At 42.0% G+C, this 26,916-nt stretch overlaps 2 protein-coding genes across 4 annotated transcripts in view; one reads left to right on the top strand and one right to left on the bottom strand.

The window, feature by feature from the left end:
• Positions 1 to 2,891: 2,891 nt before the first annotated feature.
• LOC309890185 (thioredoxin-like protein 1) lies at positions 2,892 to 17,359 on the bottom strand. 3 transcript variants are annotated; one of them, XM_082783831.1, is made up of 9 exons: positions 17,208 to 17,359; positions 16,139 to 16,235; positions 14,972 to 15,145; positions 12,057 to 12,179; positions 11,620 to 11,689; positions 10,916 to 11,088; positions 9,673 to 9,777; positions 4,738 to 4,778; positions 2,892 to 3,065 (listed from the first exon to the last, which is right to left on the bottom strand). In XM_082783831.1, the coding sequence occupies exons 1-9, from the start codon at positions 17,303 to 17,305 to the stop codon at positions 3,062 to 3,064; spliced, it is 885 nt and encodes a 294-aa protein (XP_082639957.1). In that variant the 5' UTR covers positions 17,306 to 17,359; the 3' UTR covers positions 2,892 to 3,061. The 3 variants fall into 3 exon arrangements, with proteins under 3 accessions (XP_082639957.1, XP_082639958.1, XP_082639959.1); XM_082783832.1 differs by lacking the exon at positions 4,738 to 4,778; XM_082783833.1 differs by lacking the exons at positions 2,892 to 3,065; positions 4,738 to 4,778 and adding an exon at positions 4,797 to 5,822.
• Positions 17,360 to 18,498: 1,139 nt separating this feature from the next.
• The window catches only part of LOC309889771 (WD repeat-containing protein 7-like), a 124,572-nt gene continuing 116,154 nt past the window's right edge, over positions 18,499 to 26,916 (top strand). The window contains exons 1-5 of the mRNA XM_082782800.1: positions 18,499 to 18,568; positions 22,213 to 22,384; positions 23,606 to 23,712; positions 25,755 to 25,833; positions 26,325 to 26,499. Of these exons, the coding sequence (XP_082638926.1) occupies positions 22,226 to 22,384; positions 23,606 to 23,712; positions 25,755 to 25,833; positions 26,325 to 26,499 (520 nt within the window). The 5' untranslated portion in view covers positions 18,499 to 18,568; positions 22,213 to 22,225. The remainder of the gene's footprint in view (positions 18,569 to 22,212; positions 22,385 to 23,605; positions 23,713 to 25,754; positions 25,834 to 26,324; positions 26,500 to 26,916) is intronic.

Here is a 26,916-nt window from a genome sequence, read left to right as displayed (position 1 = left end):
AAGAAAAGTAAACAAGGACAAAGCGGGGAGGCCTCTGGGCTGCCTGGTGTCAGGGCGCTCCAGCAGGATCCTCCTTCAGGCAGCCCAAACCAGAGCCAGCTGTACCCATGGAGCAGGGCGGCGTGCAGAAAGCAGACCTGAAACAGCAGACAGGAGCCTCTGCAGTTTTATTTCTTTATTAATCCCAGCAATACCCTCACATTCCTCCTCACCACATCGAGGGGACACAAAGTCGTGTCTCCTATTGCCTAGAAAACGTTACAAGAGCCTTCAACTAAACGTGAACATGAGAGGAGAGAAGCAACACTTCCCTCAGCGCGACGTTGCGCGGGGATCAGGCAGATTAACGATGTACCTCCTTGACCACAAGCACTTCTGAAAGGCTTTAGCTTCTCACCATTATTACTTTTTATGCTTTCCCCGTTAATTTAGAAGCCAAATGATATTGAGAGGTTAGTCTTTTAATAACTTGAACTCTTATCAGAAGTAGAAACATTGAGGCCTATAAACGTGAGCATAAACAGCTTCCCTAGTGCTGTGCTTGCTCTCTCTAGCAGCCTTCAGATCAAGTCCAGCAGCTTTCTGGTAATGCGTGCTCATTAATCTCAACACACAAGTATAATAAAGGATAAGACAAGACAAGCCTACATCAAAGGCTCCCAGCGTACAGTATCTGCTGGCAATTCAGCCCCCCCAGCGATGCTCCAAGCCCTGCTGAGGAGCTCCAGCCCCGTATCCTGGCCACAACCCCCCCTCAGGAAGCCCTCAGCCAGTTGACCTGTAGGACCTTACCTGTTGGTCCTTACCTGTAGGGTCTTTTGGTGCTCAGCACAGCTACAGCTGAACGAGCTGCCCGGGACCAGCTTCCCAGCCCTGGAGGAAGCAGGGGAAGGTCCCACCTAAAGCATTTTTAACAGCTGCACTAGGACTTCTGCTGTAAAATACACACCCACCCACAAATCTTTACCAAAGTCAGTATTTCAGTGGAAGTTCACCAGATCAGGCTTTGCTAGAAGCATCGACCGAGGGCTGGGCTGGCTGTAGGGGGCCAAGGAGACCGGCATGCTGCCAAGCTACACCACAGATCACTCACCCATCAAAGCGATGAAGGTTTGTGCACACACCACCTACCTCGGTAAGATTTGGAGCAATACAGCAGCTTGTTTCACCTCCCCACCCCAAAGGAACACAGTCTTAAGGTACAGGAAGCAGCAGCAGAGGGAGCCAACTTAACCTAAAGACAGGGAACAGTGGCAATCCCTCCCTCAGGTTAGCTAGATTCCTATTAATTAGTACCACCTTTGCATGATTTGAAGAGCAAACACTATGGGTTCCCTTGCTCCTGATTCAAGCTCCTTTTGCAGCATCCTGCCCCCTCTTCCAGTAAGTGAAACACTGAACAGTTACCTCTGAACATTTATTTCATCTATTTACATGGTATCATTGTGGAAGGAATGCACCATGCAACCACCGAAATCACAGAAGAGTCGCATAAACAATAGAAATTGGACTAATCTCTTACAAAGATGAGAATCACTAGGTTATCAAATCTCTCAGGTATAAATATTATGAGGTAAGCAATACTTAAGATGAGGCACTTAAACAATAACCCAAAAGGTAATTAGTGTACAAAACTATAAACAGGAACAGTTACTCATATTGCCCTCAATTATATTTTTAAATGATTTTATACTCTATGTACAGTGTGTTACATGCCTTACATCCTCCACTAAAGCAAAACATTACGGAAGTATGAAAGAAACCAAGTCATCGTCACATGCTGTTAAATATAATGCAGGTAGCTGAGGATCCTGGACTACGTAGTGATATAGATTTAAAAAAAAAAAAAAAAAGTGCCTCACAAGGAATGTTTTTCTATACAATCCCAATTTTCTGTTCGGAGAAAATATCTATGCTAACAGAAAGTTAACTTGGTATTAACATATAAATCTCCCAAGCCAGAAAAGAACCACCCTACTGTGTTCAAGGAAGGAATGCCAATTAGGACAGGATTTAAGCTTTAGTGGGATTTATGGTAATTAGAAATGTAACAAATTTAACTTTACAAAGAAATTAATTATGCCAATTAAAACACTTAGCATGTTTGACTGGGAATTTATACAGTATTATATGTATACGGTGCTGATCAATGCCCGATTTATTAAAATTACTTAAGGCCTGCTTCCAAGAAAATGTACTAAAGTGGTACAGGAATTCCAATTAAGATGCAAAATTGATATTTGCAATAAACATTTCCTTATCAAGACCCAGAGACGGGAAAAATGCCCAATAAAAGCAATAAGAAATTCATGTTCAGGTGGGGTGCACAAGTGTTTTTATCCCTGTAACTGCACAGCTTGTGAGAGTCTGCCTGTGAAACAAGGTCGGTATTTTCTAATATTAAAAAATAAAACAAAACAACAATTTCAAAACACTCGAGAATTCTGTGCCAAACAGCTTGTACCAGCATGCCATTTGTGACAAATCTGCGAGTTTTGATCCTATGCTTGTTTGAGGCGGGGAGGGAAATGGAAGTTTTCAAAATGGGTGAAGTTATTCCTGTCTGAGAAATACCTGCATTTGGTGCAAACAGGGATCCAAAGTCCCTTCAGTCTTGTAACAGATAGCTCTGGATTTTTCTTTTTAGATAGCTGTGAACAAGCCATCTATGTTTTACTTATATTTAACATTTTGAACTCTCTAAACAAGTGTAAGCTACGTTATGTCTTCTGTTTCTAAAGATAAGCCAGTCCAGTTTTTAGGTTTAAAATGGAACAAAGGAAGAGCCACAGTTACCAGAATGACAAAATTAAACTTGGCAAAAGTAATGAATTTTATTTACAAATACATGTATGAGGATTACAACAGAAACACACTAGTGAAACTCCATCTCAACAAAAGCAATGATTTATTGGTAATGGCATTAAATGAAACAGATTGACAGTCTCTGGCTATGGTCAAGCAATTATCCAGGAGTAGTAGATAAAAGTGAAGATCTCGTTTGATTGCAATAAGGCTTTCCAGTGTCTCGCATCCTAGTGGCTCTCTCCTTTTTTGCCAACTACCTGATAAGAGAAAACAACAGAAAGAAACAATTAGCATTTAACCAAAGACATGTCCCCATTTTTTTTTTAAATTAGCATCAAAATAAATGCAACATTTTCAACTAAATTAGTGCATTTAAGCATGCGTTGTAGCACTTGCAGAAGCTATGGATCCCTCTAAAGAACTAAGAGGGACGCAAGACACAAGAAACTTATCTTTAGTATTAATACAAATAGCAAAACACCAGTCTCACTTGAGAAGAGTTAGAAGACAGTAACTGCAACATTAAACCACGTTTAACAATGTTATATACCAAGCATTCAACCTTAATATGCTATATGAAGTAATACAGCAAAAAGAGAACCACTGGGTGTTCCCATGATAAGTTTGTTCATTTCCCTTGGTGTGCACTTCACTGAGAACATTTACCTTATAATGCAGTTCAAACCTGAGGAGAAATCTGGATGTCATCTGATTTTCAGTCTGTCTTTGTCAAAACATTATTCCTTACCAGGGCAACTTCTACTCTCCAATTCTGCAAACTCCACCAGGAATCAGAGTCATCTCAGTACTTCTCATTTCAGAAAAGATTACCGCTGCCACCAGACTTTGGCAGCCAACAGCAAGTGCAAGACCAGCACTCTACATACTGCCATGCAAGCTTACAGGTCGCACAGTTCATAACAGAAGGGTGTTCAGTCCCCTTCGTTAAGATAACTGAATGCAAGATCCAGAGAGCAGAAAATAATGTGATTCTGGGCACTTTTCTGAAAAGATTCAGATTAGTTCCAGTGCTCTTGCAGACCCTAGAAAACACCCATTTATAAGTCAAACAAAATTAAAAGATAATAAATCTTAAAAAGTTTGGGCTTAACAACTGCAAGAGAGCATGGGCAAGGCAACAATCCCCAACTCGTTTCCATCTAACCAAAGCAGCACTTACAGACCTGACATAGTTTTGTCAGGATGAGCATTTTGAGGATCTCCATTAATGGAATGTAGAATTTCCAATTACTAACACTGAAAACCAAGGAGTTAAAACCTTTTCTGTACTCTGACTCATATAGCAAATACGTTAATGATTAATTACCTCTGCAATCAGGTGACAATACACCACATGAGATTCAATAGAGAAATACAGAGCTGTGGGACATGACCCATGGCAAACCAAAACCAATATACCCACAGCTCTGAACTGGAGAATTCTCATGGACTCATGGAAATTCTCTCTGATCCTGCTCCTCCACTTCTTGGAGGAAGATTTTTTTGGGGGGAGGTAAACTATTCTTTTGGTGAGCTGAGTTGTAACCATCACAAGGTAGCTGAGATCTACAAAAAGCCCTTTTAAAGGCCCCTTTCATCTCCAAGGAACCTTTGACCAGGAACGTATCACCAAGCTGTAAATTCAACTTAATGATTAAGGAAAATTCCACTTGACAACATGAGGAAAAAAAAGGAAAGAAAAAAAAAATCAGAAAACCAGTCACTAACATTAAGATCCAATTAATCAAGTTAAAAAAAGTTAAACTGGTCAAGAAGCAGTATTTATTCTTTGTGTTTCCAAGACAAACTGTGTTTAGACACAGATTAAGCAAAGAAGAAAAAAAAAGAGAGAAAAAGAAAAAATGCAGTTGAAAGATTAAAGATTAGATGTTAGCAAGTGTGTAACTCCAACGAAAAATATTGCTGTACCAGTCTGAAGTTGAAATTGACAACTCGCCCATGTGTATTATCTGTGAAAATTAATCATGCTGATATGGAGATTTTGTCATCACAGCTCAAAGAAACCCATCTTCTGACCACCCCACTCTACCTTCCCAAGAAGAAAATGGACATAGGAACTTAAATCAAGCAATCATCATTATTCTTTTATCCGTAACGGATCCATTTCCCTTCCGTTGATAGAAGGAGTGGCCATCTAGTGCACTTTAAGATACTGCTTACAGCCTGAAATTCCCATGTAATAAGAGAACGTTTTGAAGGAGGCTTTTCTGATACCGTTTTTGTAACCACAGCCTGACAGCAACAAAAAAAACATCCTCTATGGCTCATTACAAACAGTACAACGGGAAACTATCACTGAGCCTTGCGGAGCAGAAGTGGGCATTTTTGTGTGCGTGGTTTTGTTTTCAGTTCATAAAGAAGAGGTCAGACAACTGATGTGTTGCTGTTGGAGTACCCTGATGAGGCCACCTTTGTACAAACACTCACCAGCTCCTGTGTCTGCCTTCAGGAGGTTCCCTAGAGCCAAGTGGGGGACAGTAACAGGTACTTGGCAGCCCCCGCTGGCTTGCACACTACTTACTGAAGGGTCACACCAAAGAACACTAGATTGTACTAAGATTAAAAAGCCAAGTCTTGCTACAGCATTTCACAAACTACATTTCAAACAGCTTTCACAAAATGCAATACAGGCTGAAGAATGAGTTACAGAAAAAAAAAATTAAAAGTATCACATGTTATGCTTTAAAAATGTCAAGTTTGGGATAAAAAGAACAGAAACTTTGAAAGACTGAAAGAGAAGTGCTTAAAATAAGATTTGGATGGAGGAAAAAAAGAAAAAGATGAGTTGATGCGTCAGAAGGTAGAGAAGGCTGTTCCTGATTGCAGAAGGCGCAGAGATGGCTCTTGCATCAGTGCTGAGATTGTGGAAAGGGTGAAAGAGATGCTAGATGAGCAGAGGGAGCAAGGAAGGGAGTAGTGCCACACCACATCAATCTTATTATTACTTTTTAATTTCTTCTGCATTTTTAGTTCTTTAGAAATGGGAAGTTAAGCTGAAAAACAAACAAACAAAATGTTACAAGGAAAACAGCAGCAACAGAGAGCAAATAAGTAGTTCCAGAACGCCTTGGTTCAGGAGGGGGCCAAAAAAAATCCCACCACCTGTCCACATTCCCCAGCCTCAAAACTGAGGAGCAATCTTTTATTTCTTAGTACCAGAAGTGAACAAGAACTATATTGACATTAAGTTGCACCATCTTAAAAAAAGAGTTTACAAGTTCACCACCTGATTCACACGAATCTACCTAAGACTAAGCTATCAATCACGAGTTACAAAAGCACAGCACCTACACCTTTACCCAACACTTCAGCTGTCTATCCCATGAATTAGCTTGACTGAGAAGCAAATTTGGAAGCAAACTTCACATGTAAGCTACTACATCTCAAATGAAATCTCAAATCAAGTCTCTACCACAGTAGCTTGCATAGCTTAAATGAAGCCTTAAATCAGACCACATGTGGCCAAGAGCAGCAGTAATTCTAGTGTTAAGGACAGTTCTTTTAACAAAGGCATACCTTTAAGGCATGCTTTTCAAAAACTACTTCTCAATGTTAGATGTGCATGGGAAGGGGATATTTACCACAAATCTTTTGCTGTTTGGGCGCCCTTAATTTAAGCAGGGCAACGAATCTCAGCTCTCTCCCCTCTCTTCCCTGTGCTTAACCCAGTTAAGATCTACATTTTTTCCCCCCTTATGTTCCCCTTTCCTGTCACGCCAGACTTCCCTCCTCCCCAGAGGTTAAAAGGAGCAGGATACACACAATATACCACAGCAAGTTGGAAATACCTTTTTTATAATCCAACTTTATTCACCAAATGCTAACTACACGTATGTCAAAACTAACTTAAGGCCGAGATCCCTACTGAAGGGCCTGCTTAACTTCACCTGCTTCGTACTCCTCGGCACTGCTTCTCAGAGTAGGTGAGCTGCAGGTTTGCATTTGGCAGTGTAAGTTCTGGAAACAACATCTCATTTATATTAAACACAAACTGTCTTACTGATCAAGAGGAGGTGATTTTTCCTGCAGCCCTGCTGGTGTTAGCAGGGCACCGCAAGCAAACACAAGTTTTCCTTGGCTGTCTGAAGGACAGGGCTGCTTCAGTTATGCATCTTAATAACTGTGTGCCGAGCAACGAGCTGCTACAGCTGAGCATTCATCCACATCCCACCGCAACTGGGTATCAAAATACATCTGCCTGATCCTCTGCAGAAGTCATTGAAACCAGTGTTTTGTTTTAGATTTTGAAATTGAACACATCTACAATCATCTGAGCAGCAACGTGATGAATCATAAAACCCCTAACTGGAATCACACTCATGCCTGCTTTTTAATTGCAGCCCTTCAGATAACATTTTACTAATTCTTACAAACGCTTCTCAGAAATATAGGGAAAAAAGCATTCCCCCATCTCATTAATCATGCTGCAATACTACTTCTATCATGAAGAGAAGAGAAATATCAACAGAACAGGCAGGCTGAGAGAAGGAAGTCAGATAGTTGAGAGCAGTGAGGAGTAGGGTGGGTAACTACTGAAGGAGATGAAAAGAAAAATAAGGTTTCCCAGTTAATCTACATGCCTGAATATAATTAATGCCCAACACTATATTAAGGTTTCATAGCTGACAGGATCAGTGGAAGAGAGGAAACAAAAGTTAGAATTCCTAAGAGCTCTGTAACTCTGACAGACTACACATCCCATTTAGCATGATAAAATATTTTAACAGCCTAATATTAAAACTACATGTTCAGGAAGCAAAATAGGACTGAGAGGATTAGCTACCTCACAAGCTAACAAAGCAAGCTCTTCTACTCATGGTAGTTCTGACCAGCTCCTTAACGTCCTGATGTTACCAGTGATCAGTACCACACCTGTAAGGTGTGAGGTAGACCTACCTCTTGTGGGTTTGTGCTCCCCTCCCCTTCCAGTTAAACATAAGTCACAAATCACATTCCCTGAGAGTGCAAACATTCACCAGTGAACTTCAGTGAAACCAAAATTTTAACTAACACGGTATTTGCCAGGCTATATAGCAGCTTCCAAGCACCTACGCTGCATCTAGAGCAGAGAGAGACTGACAAATCCCCTCTAAGTATAGTGCACAGAGGAGACCCACACTACTTTAAACTTCTTTATGGGGTTGGGCGTGTACTTAGAATCATAAACCAGCCCAGGCTGGAAGGGACCTCGTGAGATCACCAGCTTCAAGCCTTCACAGAAAAAGCGTGCTTAGATGAGATTATCTAGCACCTTGTCCAATTGTATCTTCAAAACCTCCAGTAAGGGGGTTTCCACCACACCCCTGGAACAGTTGTTCCAGGGATTAATTGGTCTCACTTTAAAAAAAAAATCTTGTATCAAGACAAAACCTCTCCCAGAGCAGCTTGTATCCTCTATGTATCATCAGTTACCAAAAAAAAAAAAACAAAATACTATCTTGGTCAGGTTTAAAGAGTGCATTTGTTTGAAAACAAACTCTCAGTACTTTAGAAAGCAAAACTAATTTACAGAGTTTACAGAGAAATGAAACAGAGACTATTATCAGATATTGAAAATAACAGTGTTAAGAGTGCTATCCTATCCTCTTCCCCAAAATACCAGAGAAGTAAGGCAGATAACTCATGTTATGTTAAACAGTAATGACAATTCATTGCAGGTAGTGCCCTATTATCGTAAGTAGTTGGAAAAAAAAAAAGCTGTACAAAAAACCCTCAACCATGTAAGCAGATTTTAAATAAAGCAACCTATTTCTAGTATTGGATGAACCAGAAGTGCTCCATTAGAAACATCTCAATTAGATATCCAGTTAATTTTAGTATATTAGAGCAACTTTTTCAATGACTTTACATTTCAGTGAAAGACAGCAGAACCTGTTAACTGATTAACTTTATTATTTGCAAAGTTATTAAGTTTTAAATGTAAAAGTTAAGATCATTTTTAACATAAAAACTCAAAGTATACGAAGTACGACAACCATTAGCATTTTTAGCCTTCTGGAGTTATAGGCAGTTTGTATAATAAATTCCGTGGTGCTTTCAATGTTATTGGTCACCTGGACAGAAGTCCGTAGGAAGGGTTACAACAGCAAATGTCTTCCTAAACAAGCTAAGTTTTAAAGCAGTTTACTTTAAAAAGATATTAAATTTTGAAGAAAAAACGTAAGTAGCTTTAAGGTTTCAATACTTTCAAACCCATTTCACATTCTCAAAAAAAAAATCAAACCAATTGAGAATGCCTTATTGCTCAGCACTCGTGGGTCTAAAGTCACACCGTAACAAGTTGTTCACTTCTTCCTTTAGTTTTAAAAAGAGCAGGTATGTTTAATGTAATGGCCACTTTGTGACCAAAATCTTTTTTGGATCTGAATTTTACATAACATTGCCCACTGGATAAAATCTACGAAGTCCTTCACCAAAGCAGAAGTCCACTCAGTCACAAGGAGACTCCATTTCATACACAGGCTTGCTTCTCTACTTCCTGAACACCATCAGAATGCAAGTTTCTAAATCAAGGTATAAAACTCACAGCTGTTAAGAAACACTGCCTATAGCACACGTAATTTGAAAGTCCCTTGTGTTTTAAATAGTTGGTGTATACATTCTTACCCATATTTGTGTTGTGGGTTTTTTTTTGGTTGTTGTTTGCTTTTACAGAGCTGATGAACAAGAATTTATAGGTAGAACCAAAGATCAGCATCTGTAAGATAAATCTACGTTTTGTTTGGGAGGCCAAATCTACCTTAAGTCGTGGAATTATAACAACAACCAAGTGCATTTGTTCAGTCAACCTGTTTTTGAGAACATTCAGAACATTCATAAGTGCTTTTAAGAAAGAAGACTCACTCGCTTGAAGTCATTCATATTTGTTGCTTGGACTGGAGTTCCAATAAACGTGAAGTATGTAATTCTTGTTGTCTCTTCATCACCATGATTGGATTGGACAAACAACTAAAAAAAATCCCAGAGACAAGAGCTAAGGTAAACAGTCCATCCCTGAATTAATACATAAAATGTTAGCCTCCCAAGATTTTTGAACCACCCCAGTAAATGCTTTTTCCCATTATAAAGGCCTTGTTACCCTCTAGAGAGGCTACTGTCCTCTTATTTCAAATGATGACTATATAAAATGCTATTATTTTCCCAGCAGTTTGTTTAAAAACCCATGGAGCTTGGATATTTCTTGCTTCCTCTTCCAATCTGAGACCACACTCAGCAACTGAAATGCACTGCAATATTCAATCAACTATGAGACCATAACTTGCAAACACAGAACTCAGACCATGAAAAGCATTTCCTTGGAACAGAATTCAGGGGTTACGTTAGATGAGCAGTTCAATGCAATATTGCAGGAAATGGGGCTAATGCAGACCCAGGGTAATAATGTCAAGAAGAATGCAATTCCAGCATCAGCTTTGTCATGGTGGATATTGCACTAAAACCCATATTTAAAATGGGAGAGGAAGAACTGCACCTGCATTTAAGAGTCACAAAAAGCTTACGTGGAATTCGTGGAAAGTCTCTTATAGCAAGAGGGTTAGAGAGCTCATTAAAAGACAAAGGTGATTTGATTACAGCATTTAAGAACACTTAAGAGGACCGGGTATTGGGTTTTAAGTATCAAGCACTTCACTTGATACTTACAAGTCTGTCATTTTTGCAATCAGGCTACTGATAAACTGGATTTCTTACCTCCTAAACTCCACAAACCAAGACAAGATGCCTTTCAAGAAGGTGTGTTAGTAATGGAATTAGGTGATCTTCATGGTCCCTTCCATTCTAACTCCCCTACCATGGGCAGGGACAACTCCCACTAGAAGGTTTTTCTTTCTACTATCAAAATCTTCCCTTTTTTCAATCTCTCATGAAGAGATGAAAATGAACCTCATCACACATATGAGGTCAGAGACATCACATGCATACAGCCTTGCCTGACCTTAAATTTCAGAAATCCTTTGAGCATTAACCTATAGTATGCAAGCAGTGGAGAGCAACTAAGAACACCTGCGGTCAAATCAACAAACATCACAGTGCTTGAGAAGTCTAAGTTCTCAGGCTGCACAAAGCTCAGAGCAGAAGCTTTACTTACAGTTACACTGTTAACATTCTGAAATTTAACATAGCGAAGCTGGATAATGCCATCTTCTTTAATATCATCTGGTGTTAACTCCAGGGCTTGAGTTGGTTCACTTCTCTCTGCCTCTTCAAAATCCATAGATCGAGGAAGGTTGATAAAGATTTTTATATACTTTGGACCTTGTCCTGTGTTAAGATATGGAATTGGGATTCAGTTCCTTATATATGTTCTCAAAATGCTACCAAAAAAGCCCTTGCTTATCACAGCATCTAGGTACAGCTGAAGTTGCACTACTTGCCTACATTTCAGTGACAGAATTCCATACAAGAAATCCAATGAAATGTCTAAAAATAATTGGGTTTGGGTGATGTCATACCTGAGTATTTTCTGTAATTGTATAACATAAATCAATTAGCATGAAAATTAAAATATGCCGTTCACTAGCTCTTACGTTTAATTCTTGAATAGAATGTCGGTTCTCCTTACAGCATGTCAAATACAGTAAATATTTATATTTGTGTCATACCAATGCACAACAACAGCATAGTATTACTGTGAGATCAATCTGTTATTTATTTACACCAAATTTACTGAAGCTGCTATGGGAGTCACAGAAGGCAAGAGGTTCTAGGGACAAGCATCATTTTTTGAAATTTAAGCTAAACACAGGTAAAGCTTTGATTCTAAGGACACAATTAAACAGACATTTCACTCACCATTATCTGGCCCCTGAAGTTTCATAGAATAAAGTTTGACCGGTTGACTAAAAGCTACAGTAATAAGCAGCTGTGAAGTAGAAAGTTGTTGTTAAATACTGTTTTCTTCATCCTTCTAAACAAACATAGCACAACAATTAACTAGAAGTCTGAGCTTGTAACTTAAAATCAAGTATTTACATTCTCTATATTCCACACATGCACTAGTCTGCCACTAGTCATCAGTAAATGTCAGTCTGCTTGGAATTTCCCCCACAAATGGATAGAAAACAAAATGCTACAATGATCTCTGTATACCAGTTTTGCTTCCATCCACCTACCGTATCCCACTCTTCCTTATACCAGTATAGTGGTATCAAGCAATCAAGATCTTTAAAAAATGCTTAAAGACCAGACATCATTGAAAGCATCTCACTTAAGAAAAACGTTTACTGTACCTGCTCATCGCAGTCTGATTCCAAGTAGGTAGAGTCTTTACGTAAACAATTATCAAATCCATGCTCATCGCTTTCATTAAGACATTCACAGCCGGCTTTATTGATAAATGGCATTAAATCCATCTGAAAGGAAAGAGAAAAGCATTACTGAGCGCATTAAATCTGCCGTGAACTTATCTGAGATTAGCAGACGCTGGAATGAATGAAATTCCCCATTCAACACATTAAGAAACAGAACACAGAAAACCTCAGGGCTTTTATTTTTTTTAAACAAAAAAGATAAAATTAAAAATGCTGTAGTACTCAGATGTATCCCATTCAGAATTCAGTGTTTTCCCACTCAAAGTGCCACCCCCCAGCACACAAGTTTACCATATTGAGAATAAGCTATTGGGCACAGGGAGAATTTTTCAGATACACTTTTGATTAACTTCACCTGGCTACAAATACACTGACATTAGACCGGAGCTATGATTAAGCTAGCAGATAAAACAGAGATGGCTTTCCCATCCAAAATAGTTCTCCATTCTGCATAAACTAAACTAACCCAAGTGCAACTGAAGCACAGTAAACCACTTTTAAATATATAAATCCAGTATTCCGTTACCTTAAGGCCTGAAGGCACAGTATCAACATCTCATACCACAACAGTACAAATTTGAGATCACAATCAGCACACAGTCAGAGAAAACTCCAGACAAAACCTATAGGAACTTTTGGCATGGCAACCTGAAATACCTTTCTTAGAGACATATGAGGTCCCAAAGAGTAACATACACTCGTGAAAAAAATGACTGCGTGTTACTAGGCAGGCTTTAGCTTCATGATATAAACGAAATTCGAGCACAGGCTGCTGAGAGAACACAAATCACTGCTGGCCACTTCTCCTAACTATGCTAGTCCAAACAAAATAAACAAATAATGCACCTGCCTGCCCTTCCCCTTCCAGGCCCCCTCTGCCTGCCTGCAACATCCAAACAAAGACCCAGCCTGCATCCTCCATGCTCAGCAGACACAAGGTAAGAAAGGAGGCATGCAGCTGTGCAAGAGAAGGATGCATTCCTGGAGCAGCTGGCAGTCCTGTTTGGGTCAACTATATTCTAAAACTGCATTCCAGCCTACTGCTAATAAGTCGAACAGAATTCCTGCTTGGCTCATATAGTCCTGAATGCACTCAGGGTCTTACCCCCATGAAGTAAGATCTCCTAACAAGATTAACTTTTAATAGAAGGTGCCATCTCCATCTCAAAACAAATATAACTTTGGAGATGCATGCTAACCTCACATATTTGCTCTTGCTACTTGAATGATTTTCAGTGTGTCTTGGGCTGCAATCTAACAAGCTGAACCTTTGTCCTGTGACATTCCAGTACCTCTACGCAGGATTTCACAGTAATTATAGATGTGAGTGTTCACATATAAAATGAAGTGCCATGCATACTGTGCAACAGCTAACAAGTAGCTGAACTGCTAGAAATTCAAGTGACCTGTGCCCTTGAAGTTTCTTAAATGAGAAACATTTAGCTGGATTTGCAACCTCCTCACATGCCTGATAGGATATGGCTAGCTATGAATTTCAAATAGTTACCCTCCAAAGAAACCTGGCTTTGCATTTGACATCATTTTGACTTCTACAGATACTCATCATAGCTAAGTTTAGCGTATTTTGAGCATATTAGATTTGCTAATGCAAAGTAATGTGCACGCTACAGCAGTAGCACATAACTAAGTCACGTGTCACAGTTCAGCGCAGTGGTGTATTTTATTTCACCTAACTGGGTTCATACTCCTGGCAGAACAATAGACAACCTCGTTTAAGGAGTAACCCTACACCAAGGATTGCTTGGAGAACACCACCTAAGATGACAGCTCTAGGAAAGTGTTTTGTCACATTAGAGTTCTCATTTACATGTGTTTGGTAGTACAGCTGTCAGATCGGCTTGTGATTTGAAACACAATTGCTTAAGGTAACAGGAAAACACGCCGAACACGGTGAAAATAATTTCCTGAGAGCACCGAGTATTTCTAAGGGGGTGGTTCTGTTATTGAGCGATTTTGATTTTTCTAGAAGACACATACAAATCACGCAGTGATAAAATCAAAAATACAGATTTTTAAATTATTAGGAAAATAAGTTTCTCCTTGTGTTATTTAGATGTCAGGTTTAAAAAACTATTTAGGTTAAGAATATATATTTACAAGTGTTGACTTTTCTCTTTTAACTTGTGATTTACTTAGTTTACATTATCCATGAAAGCTGATCAGTGATTACTGCAGTTGTACTTGGTACCCCTACAGAAGCAAAATGGTATTCATTAAGCATTAAAAGGAAAGTTCCTCCAGCAAAGGGTTTTAGTTTGTTTTTTAAAGAGATAAGAAGATTTAAGAAATGGAGGTGCATGAGGAAGAAAAAAGAAAAGGCAATCCATAAACAACAAATCCACCTAGCAACACATGAATAACAGTATTTCTTAAGGACCAGCTAGAGTAATTCTTCAAAGTTTTTGACAGCTATGTCTAATGATGTATTTTTTCCACGGAAGACTTTACACTTGGAAAAGCGTTTTGGGAAAACAGATTGTGATGTCAGAGAAGGGGTAAGAAAAAGAACACACAGTTGTAGTAAAGTCTTCATAAAACGTGAAATTCATTATTTTAATCACTAAGGGCTATGCTTAGAGATTTTTCTTGAAACATTTTCCAATTCTGTGACATGCACATATTTAGTAAGTACAGTTAATTTTTTGAATTTTGTCTGAAAAAGGAAACCCAGACGGGTGATCTTTCTAAAGCTACGGGAAGCCTGTAGTTTTGCCTGAAGTAGCATTGTTTGACAAGAATATGTTTAGAAAGGAACACATTTTCAACAGGTTCAAGTTGTGCAAGCGTTAGAAAGAGACTTAAGAGATGCATACATATCCTTTTGGAATATCTGTATCTTCATTGTTTCCAGGATCATTCTCCAGGTGCTGCTTAATTTTTTCTTCTAAACCTACAGCATCTGCTCCTTGATATTGGTCGATTCGCACTTTGTTTCGAAAAAACAGAAACGTCGGTGTTGCTGATATATTATTGGTAGCAGCTGTTCCCTAGAATGCATAAATTAGTTACAAGTGTTATCTAACAGACCATTACCAATATCAGACAGAAGTGTTGTTTTCACCTAGATGACAACGTACACAACATATTGATCAAGATACGTTAGCCCCCCCAAAATCACAAACAGTATTTGCTATTTTACAAACATCTCCAACTTGAACAACCATTTCAAATTCATTTAAGTCCTTCAGATCCTCCTAATCCCTCATACATTTGGGTGGTTATTGAATAGATTTCATGTTGTCAGTAGATTTGTTGGTATGCTATGAAAGTCATACTATTTGCTTGCTCTCGAAGGCAGAAGCCTGCTTCATTTACCCCTTCACAAGCATTCTTTACACTTGTATTTCTTCCCTTTCCCAAGGCACTGTCACGCACACCCTGGAAGTTGCCACTCCAGAAGATGATTTCCGTTTGATTTCTACCTGTATGTATGTTATGCACCCATAGGAACTTTCCCAAAGCTTTCCATAATTAAGCATCATTTGCAAAGCGTTGATACGTCTTCATTCATCTCTGTCCCACTTTCCTTTGCAGTAACACAAGAAATTTCCTTTCAACACACCCTTGTTAGTTTTTGTTAATGACCCTTAAGTCAATCAACAGCTCATCACCAGTTTGTTATATTCCTCATTTTATTCAGTAATTATTGCAGAAATTGTTTGGAAAGACTTGCTCTTCCTAATTCATACTGGTGTTCTCTCATTTTAAACTGTATTATTTAAGTAGCACAGGCAGCAGAAACTGTTAAACCACTTGTACAACACTTGAATGAAAGGTAACAAAGTGGCAGTTGCAAGAATACATTTTGAAATAAAAGTATGGTTCATTCATATTTCTGTGCCTAAGTTACTTGTTATTTACCAAACACAAGAATGGATACTCTTACTATACCATTTGAACAGCTTTCCTTTCAGTTTCTCATTTACTCTATTTAATCTTCTTTTTCTCTCGCTAAAGAAAAAGAGTTGTTGAATACCAACCTGGCACTGATGCACATCCACTTCCAAAAAAGTTGCCTGGGGATATTTGTTACTCAGCGCATTGAATGCCGGGGCTATCCTTAAACAAGGGCCACATCTGTAAAAACAAAAAATCAATGATTATTGTTTTGCTTTGTTTTTAAGATACCTGCCCCACGCAGACTTAGCGCATTCACGTTCTTACTACATCCTTGGTTCATGTTAAAATAACCTTCCTACCTGGCTGACAGATGGCGAGCAATCCTGGTGATACAATTAAGAATGACATTTAGAAACACATCACAAAGTGTTAATTCCCACTTCCTCAGGCAGTTTCAATGTCACATGATTAGCTGCACCTATTAATTAAAACGAACTTCATATTTTCCATCTAATCTGTTTAGCTCCAGCACCTTTTGCTGCAGAGTAAAATACTCCGAAATAAAGGGACTTTTGTGGGTGCACAGACTTAACCACTTCTCCTGATGTAGTGAAACATGCTCTTAATAGAAAGTTAGTACTAGCGATTCCTGTTACCAGCTGTGAAAAATGTCTTCAGTGAAGTCTGTGTGGGACTTGAAATATTTGACAGTAACAGTATATTAAACCCTTAGCAGGAATCACAGGATTGTTACCATGATAAACTTCATTGACTGTAACTGCAGCCAGTTATCACCAACGTAGCTCTATGGGCTTGGCTGAAAACACATATTTGTTAATGATAATACATTTGTTAACGATAATACATACACGAAACGCACAAGCACAGCTACCCTGACGAAGCAATGTTCTTACAGCACGCGAAGCTGTGGAAGGAGCAATTAAAAAGCAGAGCAGGGGAAGACTCCCACAGCAGCGTATCAACATATATCCGAAGCAGAGCCCCGCGGTGTCGGTGTGACTCTGCAGACACACGCGGGGCGCTGAGGCAGCACTGACGGGACCGGTGTCGCGCTGAGGGCCGCCCCGTGAGGCGCCGCGGGGCCGTGAGGAGGCCGCGGGGCGCCGGCAGCGCGGAGCGGGCGGGCTCGCCAGGCGGCCGGTGAGCCGGGCAGCCTCCTTCCCTCCCCCCCGGCCGCCCCGCACTCACCCCCGCATGGTGAACTTGACGACGGCGAGGCGGGAGCCGGCGGCGCTGAGCTCGGGCTGGAACTCGGCGTCGTTGCCGATCGCCTTCACGCCCCCCATGGCGGGCGGCGGCCCCGGACCGCGATCTGCAGCGTCACGGCGCGCCCGGCATGCACCGCGCGCACCGCGCACGCGCGGCACGCCCCGTCCCAGCCCGGCCCGCCGGGAGGGGCCGCCGCCATTTTAGCTTGGGGCAGGCGCGAAGCGGGGGCGGCCATCTTGGTTTGGGGCAGAGCTGAGGGAGCCCGGTGCCCCAGCCGGGATGTACAGCCCCGGGGGCACAGACACAGTCCTCCGCCCCGGGGGGCTGCACCCATGGGTGCCAGCACCTGTGGGACCCACCCGCCAGCATGTGTGGAGCAGGAGGGCACCACAACCCACTGCTCCCCATCCTCACGGTTGTGCCTGGTGCGCTCATCCTGCCGCTGGGCACTTACACACGTTGTAACCCCCCCCGTCAGCTACCTACACACGTTGAGATCCACCTGAGCTGTCTCATTCATGTGTGTTGTTGAAAAAAAAAGTCATGTTTAAAGTCACAAAATGAACATGTTCAGCATTTTCGTTAGTCCCTTAAGAAAGCTTAGTGTATCTGTAACTCAAAGTGCATTCCTGAGCCTTTTACAATAGTAGGATACACCAATCATGTATTTTTTCTTGTTTTCTTGATTAATGTTGTGATACAGTGCGGCATGACTTTAACCAACATTGCCCTCAGGAATGTATTATTACCAGACACCTGGAGAACCGCCACTCTCCCAGCTGAAAATAATTCGTGCTGTGAGCAGGCCGCTGCTCCAGACCCGGCCCCGCTTGCCAGGCGGATGTGATTTTCATATCTCTATGGAGATAGATCGGTGATCTCAGTATTACTTTTCCAATGAAAATATGCGGTATTAGGTTTTTTTCAAATGTTTATATGCCACAGTTGATCTGAAATTGGTTACTAACTCAGCAGCACTCAGAACTCAGAGCTGCTTTGCCTTTACCCATGGGTTACAGGGAACCGGGGGCGTGGAACATCCCGACCCCACGTCCCCAAACACCACACAGGGAAACAATTTGCGAGCTGATTTCACTCTTTTCATTCCTTCTGGATAAAAATAAGCGTTCTCTCTTATTTCAGCCGCAGAGATAACCGTTTATTTGTTCATTATCGGTGCCAGCCGGCCCGGCCGTGCTGAGGGGCGGCGCCGCGCGGTGCCCGCCCCCCCCCGCCCTGTGTCCTGCCGTCAGGCGCCGCTTTGCGACAGCCGCGCCGGGCCGGGCCCGCTCCCCCCGCGGCGCCGGGCAGGGGAGAGGAGAGGAGGGCAGGGAGGGCAGGTGAGTGGGGGAGCCGGCACCGCTCCGCCATGTGAGGTGCTTTAAAGCCCCTTTCCCAGCCCTTCTGCCCGGCCGGGCATCGCGGGGGGGCGGCTCCGTGTGCGCTCCGCTGGGCTCGGCTATATGGGGGGGTCTGGCGGTGATAATATTTTAGTTGGGGTTCCTGCGGTGCGCCCCAGAGGGGCAGCGGGGGGCACAGGGGGGGCGGGAGGGGGGCGGGCGCCTGCCGCACTGCGGGCGGCACCGGGCTGACACGGGCCCGTCACCCCCCCTCAGCACCTCGCCACCGAGGTGCCCCTTGGCAGCTGCCTTATTTCTTTCTAATCTTGAAATGGGAACAGTTAATGATCACAGCGAGTGCACCTGACGGCTTAATTAGCCGGCTGCTGTCCTGCCTTGCGTGTTTATCCGCGTGTGCATGCGTGTCTGAGCGGGGATAAACCTCAGGCGTCGCTCCCCAGGTTTAATGTTCGGTGCTTGCCCCATGCGAGCTGGAATAATAATGGTTTGTTAGGTGTCAAACTTGACAAACTCAGCAGGCAGATCTTTTTACGGTATTTTGTGTCATCCAACATTTCTTGGACCAAAAAAGAGGGAGTCATTTACTGAAAAGGTATTAGCCTTTAAACAGTGCTCTGAGACTTGTCTGATGGCTTCGCAAAGAGGAAATTGTGCTCTGAGCAGCGTGGTGGCCTCCGTGATGACACAGATGACCGGCCGGGAGGATGAGGAAGAGCAGTGGGCAAGGAAGAGCAGTGGGAGTTACCTCAGCTGGAGCCAGCCTCTGACACCGAGTCCCGAGGAGTTCCCGTGCGCTCTGCTGGGCAGACAGCAAAGCGAAACGAAAGCCTCCTTGGGGAGGAGAGGTTGATAACCAGAGGTTGTGCACTGCGGGGACAGGACGCCGTCCTGGGCAGCTGCTGGCCCATCTTGTGCAGGGCTTGGGAGCACAGCACCTCCCGAGGAGCCTTCCACCCTCAGTGCGCTGTGGGCTTGTTGGATTGCTGCTAGGTTAAGAGAGCAGAAATACTTGCATTTGATCCCCTTATAGTGAGTCCCAACTAATTCCCAAAGCTGCTGAGCACTCCTGACGGACCTGAAACAAGCGAGATTTTAACTAGCACGTGTCACTGACCCTTTGTGTTTAATAACAGAGCGGTTTGTTTATTTACTTAGAAGTGTGAATGTGTAAATATTTGGGTTCCGACAGGGAAACATTTCTGTAACTGGGTAAAGCACTGGATTTTCCTCTCCCCACCTCGGCATCCTTTTTTTTTTTTTTTTTTTTAATATATATATATTAAATATTAGGCGTACAAATCGCTGTTCACTTGAAAATATGCAACCCATTTCGAAGGTTTGTGCTGATGTCATGGATGGCAGCCAGCCCTGTGCTTGCTGGTGACAAATCTGAATAAGAACAGAATTCAAATTGCGCTGAAAATACAGGAAAATGACATTAACACGTGGTAAACATCGATAGGGAAAGGAATGATTAATTCTTACCCTTTCTCATTGCTTTGTTTGAACGTCAGCACGGGTGGGTTTATTTAAAAGCAGATGTTCATTTGTGCCGAGGCTGGGCGCGGGTGACAGGTCGCTCACCAGCTGTACAGCTTCCTACCATTAAATTACTTCTGTTTGGGTGTTGCTTGTTCTGTAAAACCCTTATCATGGACGCTCTCTCTTAGTTCTGGAGTCTTAGGAGGTTCAGCGACAGCTCTGGCTTCTCAGGGCTGAAAGTTGTGGGAAAGCTTGCAGAAGGTACAAGTAAAATGAAGTTTCAGAAGCAGCTTGCGTGCGGATGGAGGGAGGGTTGGGGGGTTTTCTGCCTGTCTTTTGGGGTCACGTAGAAGGATAAAAGTAGATGCCAAGGCTGGACAGGCAGAAACGCCAACCAGTTTGGAGAATACTGGGGTTGGTTTCCCAGCGTGAATTGTGGCAGAAGGCACTAACCCGAATTAAGTAATAATTGGTCTTTTCCCACATCCCCATGTCTCTGTATTTATTGTGTCTTTGGCAGAGGTAGTTTGAAAGTGAAGCCAGGTTAACTCACAGAGGATTTTATGGGCATGCACGATAACATGAGATTGTTGTGGTTTTGTATGGTTGGGGACCTCGCTGCGTGCTTTGGGACCGTCTGTCAATGGGCACGGTGCTTATTCGCTGCTGTAGGTTGTCATTGCTGATGTAAAATAAAGAGATGCATCGATCGTTGACAGGCGTAAGCGAGGCTGGGTTTTTGCCGGGCTGTGTTTGACATTGGGTGATGCCAGAGAGCTGCTCGTCTGCCTGGTCCCAGCTCTGCAGCCGTAGAAATGAGCCCCTGGTGCTTCCTGAAAATGAAGTTTCTGTTGAAGGCTTTGCGATACCATAGTAAAAAACTGGAAGGAAAGAGGTAGCTTTGCTTTCTGCGCTTTCTTCCCGAGGGGTTGGTGTTAAATGCTCTAAGAATTATTTTTCCTCTCTTCTCTACAAGTTTGGAAATGTGGGTATGTGTAAGCCTGTAAAAAGTGTCCTGCTGGTAATGTTTGCAGTGCTTGCTCTCGTGTTTGTCTGCATGGAAAGGATAAAATCTGTTAGGTGACTTCTGTATTACTTACTACTTTTGAGTGTTACGTGATGTTAGGCAGCCGTGCACCTTTCAGTAAGGGCGCTGTACCCTTTGCATCTTTCAGGATTATTGTACGGTTCCATATTGTCAGCACCCAGGCTGGGAACAATTGATTTGGCATTGCATAACAATTAACACTGTGCTTACGGGCGGCTTTTACAACTACTAATTTCAAGGTAGCGTCCAGTGTGCCATAATAGAGAGTGGGCTTGATCAGCGGTCTGTAGTTATATTTATTTATTAATTAATAGCTCTAAAGTAGCTTTTAATACCTGTAGTGTAGATTGGATGCAGCGTACAAGTACGTGATGCATTTTCCATGGGCATTACCAGGTTCCATTCCTCTGGCTGCAGGGATTGGTTGCACTTTAAATGTCAGCAGCATTTGTCGAAATTAGTGTAAAACTATGTTCTTGAAGAAATTTCAACTTGATGCTTACGTAGATGAGATGCAGCATTAGTTTGTGTTGGACTCCACATTCTTGAAATAGGTCTTGTGCATGCCTGATACCTGGGTCCTACCAATGATGAGTGAAGGTAACTTTAATCCCACTAGTTTCATTCATTAAATTCGTGCCAGGCTCTTCTGACAGAGGAACAGGTTTGGAAAGTGTACGGTGATCCGGACTTAGCTGCAGAGCCTATTTTTGACAACAGGTCCTTGGGTTTGCTAATGAGGAACTCTGCTGGTCAGGCCCACGATGGGTGCTGCAGCCCTGGGACTTGAGGCATGCGCTACTTCAAAATGTTGTAAAAAGGGTGATTTGGGGCAAAACTATTCACGTACGTTGGGAAATGCTGAAATGTTGAAAAGTATCTTTGGCAAGTATCTTCTTTTGTAAGAAAGCAAACTAGTGAGGTGTAACGGCAGCCCATTCCCCTGGGTTTTTCAAGTTTTGGTATGTTATTCCATCCCTACGTGAAGGTGAGCACCTTCCCCAGGGAGGGAAGGGATAACTGGGTGCCAGGTGAAGAGGGGGCGTACCTGCTGCTAAGTGCTATTGATCACTTTGATTGATTGACTTGGCAGGTGTGAGAGCAAAATGGCAGGGAACAGCCTGGTGCTGCCCATTGTGCTGTGGGGGCGGAAGGCTCCCACCCACTGCATATCAACGCTGCTGCTAATGGATGACGTCTCCATGATCGTCACGGGCTGCCACGACGGACAGATATGTCTCTGGGACCTCTCTCTGGATTTAGAGGTAAGCCTCTGCATAATTTTTAATTTTCCATGTGCTTTAAGCGTGTATCTTTGTTCCCAAAATGATTTAGTCTTCAGTATTACAGGGCAGTATCTACTCTGCTCTTCAGCTCTTGTTATACTCCATTCGTTTTTCCTTTCTTCCTCCCTTCATAAGATGAGGCCTGGATGTGACATCATGCCCCCAGTAGTGAATATTTCAGGTCAGAAAGAGGCATTTTTGTTCTCATACTCCATTGCTGCTCCTGCAGTAACTTTTAAAAATAATTATCTCCCCTTTTCTGGAGCTACTCTAAACTTACCATTGCTTTCAAGTATAGCTGCTTCACATTGTGTTGTAGAAACTGATTTCAGAGACCAGAGAGCTGTATTTAGAGAGCTCTTTAAGGTTATTTTGAATAAAAGAACTGCTGATTTCCTTGAAAACGGAACGAGGAAAAAACGCTTGTAGCAGAGATAAAGATTGATTGTTAATTGATTGATGATTGATTGATAGTTATACACAGAACTATGGTATCACATGGCAGAGGCTGCTCTGGAGTTGAAATCTGCAAGTGTCTCTTTTGAATAGAATTCAGTAAATTGCCCCAGTACAGGAGTATGAAAATCCTAGAATGCATTAGAGAAGTAACCATTTCTCATAAAATACAGCATGCTTCAGGAAGAAGTTAGGTTGGATACCTAACAATCTCAATATCTGAGTTACCCCCAGAAAATATCTTTATGTCTAATGTATTAAAAAAAAACAAACAACAGGAGAAGGCAAAAATTTCTTTCTAGGATGGACAAAGGACTTTTTTTTTCATTTTTCATCTGTGAATGGACTGTATATAAACTTATTTATGAATGTAGAGGGTTGTGAAGTTGCTTGACTGGGGGGGAGAAACACTTTTTGCAGTACAGCACCGTTTTTTATTTTGACTCAGGCCAAAGTCCGTCTGTGATCTAAAATTGTTGCTGGCCTGAGTTCTATGCAAAGTGCATTTTTTCACAAATCGACATTGCAGTGCTAGGTAGAAACTGTCTTTTCACATAATATAACAGCACTCTATGCAAACTTGAGATGATGTCCACAGCTGTGCTAATAAAATGTGTATGTATGTTAACATGTTTATATAATGTAAAAGAGAAATCTGGCATATGTGTATTCAAGTTAAGTAAAGTGCCTTTGTTATTTCGCAGTAACTATGTGGTGCCTCACGTTTTATTTCCCTGATTCTAGATTAATCCCCGAGCTCTGCTGTTTGGCCACACAGCCTCAGTTACGTGTTTATCGAAGGCCTCTGCTTCCAGTGAAAAGCAGTACGTAGTGAGCGCGTCGGAGAGCGGGTGAGTTTTCGGGGCATTTATTACCGTGTGGGGCTGTTAAATAATGGAGGCTGAGGGTAGGGGAGAGTTCAGGTTGCTTTCACCTACTTCTTTGCATTCTAACCTCTTTATCAAGCAGTTCTGCTGCAGCTGGATGCTGTTGCTTGTACGTCTGCAGTGGTTTCCACGCCTGCTCCAGAGCTTTTCCGCAGGCGTCTGACCAGCAAGCACTGTGGAAGCTCCCTGCTTGTTCCCAGAGCTCCTCAAGGCCAGGCAGCTCCTTATCAAAGCTGGCTGGGAGCCTGGGCAGCCGAATCCCCGCGAGCAGGGAGGATGCAGGCGCTGTACCCTTGTGTATCTGCAGTCGTGTTCTGGCTGACCGTGTGCCAGCCCAGGCCTAGGCGCCAGCAAGCAGTGTCTAGGAAGCAGGCCATGGTTTTGTTCCTCTTACAGAGTGACTCTTTTTTTCTTGCCATAATTTGAGCCTAGTTTAGGTTCAGGCAGCTGAAGTAATTAGTCTTGTCAGCAGGAGTCTAGAACAGCTTTTGAGTTTCTAAGAAGAGTGTGAGCACTTCAGTTCCAAATGAGTAGCCGTCCTCTGTGGGCTTGCATTGAATAGGATGGGGTCATCTTTCACTTGTCTTAGTGCAAAGCATCTCATTACTACTGATTTTAGCATCTTCTTGAGCCTTACCAGCACAGGGTAATACTACACACACGTTATTCCTTCTTAAACCAGTATAAACTTGAGCACTTAGATTTGGTGTGCATGTATAATTTTCTATTTTCTTTAGAAGTATGCCCTTGTGCTTTGCTTTTTCAACATTTGCTTTGAAAAGCTCAATTTTCTAATTCAGCTGTCTTTAATTAGGCAAAATATCTGACCTGAAAGTATTTCCAGAGATAATCCTTACAGGGCATGTATCTGTTACTGAGAGTTGCTGTTTCATTCATGTGTGGAACTTAGGGTTTGAATGGCAGACTGCTGGTATGCAAAACCAGCTATAAAAGGAAAAAGAAGTGTTGGAGTCTGTTCTTGTTTTGTTTTTAAAGGCTGGTTACCAGAAGGTAAGGTTGATTTGATCAACTGTGGCTGAGTAAGAAATTTCTTAGCCTCTGCCTATATAAATGCAGTTGGAGAGATAGAAGTCAGTTGGTATCCAAACAAACCCAATAAGTTTATTTGACAAAGTCAGGGAACGATGTATTTAAACAACCTTTTAACCTGGACTTTGTGAACAGAGTGTCTCAAAACCTAGTGTTTCTGCCTTGCAGTGATTTCAGTACCAAGTAGTCTTTTCATTTTGGTTTTAAAACCAAAAAAGTTTTCGATGTTTAATGATACATCCAAAGCAAAGGGGAAAAAAGATGAGGCAGCAGCTGACAGATTCTGTTTTGATTAAATTTTAATCTAAAACTTTGAAAGTGAAAATATTGGGGGAAAGTACAGTAAAAAGTGGGAAATGGTTCCTTACCCCTCTGAAATCTGAATTCATTCATAGCGGTATCTGTAATATTTTCTTATAAGGCAAGTCAGGAAAATATCTACTGATACCATTTATAATTGGTTGTTCCGTGACCTCATGAAGAGTACCAGGTGATGCTGCCAGCTCCGGCCAGCCTGGAACCTCTGAAAAACCGCCAGTGTTCACTGCCATGTGATGAAGTTCTGTTTTTCTGTAATATACTTTTCTTCCTTGCTGATGTGGAAAAGGCAAGCTAATCTTTGGACACCTTAGGGGATGCAGCAGATGTATTTAATTATTTGAAATAGTGGGGAGAGAAATAAGAAATTCTCAGTTAAATGCTTGCATTTACTTAATATATTGATTGCTTATGATGTATTTTTTCATTTTGCTCATTTCCCTTTGTTTTTATAGGGAAGAACAGGCTGTGTAGGTTCAACTAGAATCAACTCAAGTAGATTTTGAGTTTCCTTTACCTAAATACAACTCACATAGTCAATAATAAATGTTTCAGATTCTCCCAGTATAAATAATTTTTTACTCCTTGGAAGACTGAAGTATTTTGGAAGTGGCTGTAATCGGTCTTTTTTGTTTTAGGGAGATGTGTCTGTGGGATGTGAATGATGGGAGATGCATAGAGTTTACGAAGCTGGCCTGCACACACACTGGCATACAGGTTAGTACTCTGGGTATGCTTCAGAGCTCCTGCTCGCTACTGTGCAGCAGGGATAACTACAGATCAGTTACTAAAAATTAAAACAAGGTGTGGAAAGTTATGCAGTATCATCAAATGCCCTAGAGCTGGACATAGGTGCTTTAATTCAGCTTTTGGGGGAAAAAATAATTAGATATCCTGGAAAGAATGGAGGAATAGGGTAAAACAGAGAAGTACTGCTGGGGGAGGTGGGAGAGGGAGGTTGACCTCAGCAGGCAGGGCTGTTACAGGCTCCTGTCTGCCTCCAGAGCTGGCAGAGCCATCCAAGGGTTGCCTCAGGCAGATAACAGCAACTGGGGGCCTCAGCAAAAGCTCTGCTCATCAGAGCCCAGGAGCAATTTTTAATATATAGCCAGTAGAATGTATCTCTGGAATTACCATCTCGATTAAAAACGAAGCAGTCGATGTCTGACATGGAGTGTAACTTCTGTGCTGTGTTAATACCCGTTTAGTTCTATCAGTTCACAGTCGGGACTCAGCGCGAAGGGAGACTGTTATGCCACGGCCATTATCCAGAAATTCTTGTTGTGGATGCTACCAGCCTTGAAGTTCTTTATTCTTTGGTATCAAAGATATCTCCCGACTGGATCAGCTCCATGACTATCATTAAATCCAATCGAACACAAGGTAAATATTTTTGTTGCTTTTATTATGGCTTTGCCTCCCTGTAAGGTAATATTATTTTCAACTTCTCAAAAAAGCAGTGCATACATAGTTATATCTAGTCCCTGAAAGTGTGCAGGGAGGAGACTCGTTGTGGTTTTGGTATCCTTTCTGTTCCTGTTTTAGCCAGAGCTAAAACTCCCACGGGATACATTTTAGTGCTTTCTCACGAGTAAAACCTAAAATGAGCAGCCGGGTAGTGAAACTGGCTACAACAGGTTCCAGGCTCACCTGGTAAGTAATTCAGTTCTGTTATCTTCAGTGTCTGCATGTGCTGAAATCCGAAGGACAAGGAGCATTCCTACAGGAAGAGGCCTTTTTCTTCTGGAATAAAAGCACATTCCGCTAGAGTGATAACTTGTTTTCTCTTTGAGAATTGAA

This window comes from Aythya marila, assembly GCF_965140915.1.
Source record: "Aythya marila genome assembly, chromosome: Z".
Lineage (NCBI taxonomy): Eukaryota > Metazoa > Chordata > Aves > Anseriformes > Anatidae > Aythya > Aythya marila.
Note: the sequence above shows the minus strand (reverse complement) of the source record. Positions and strands in the feature narration are given on the sequence as shown.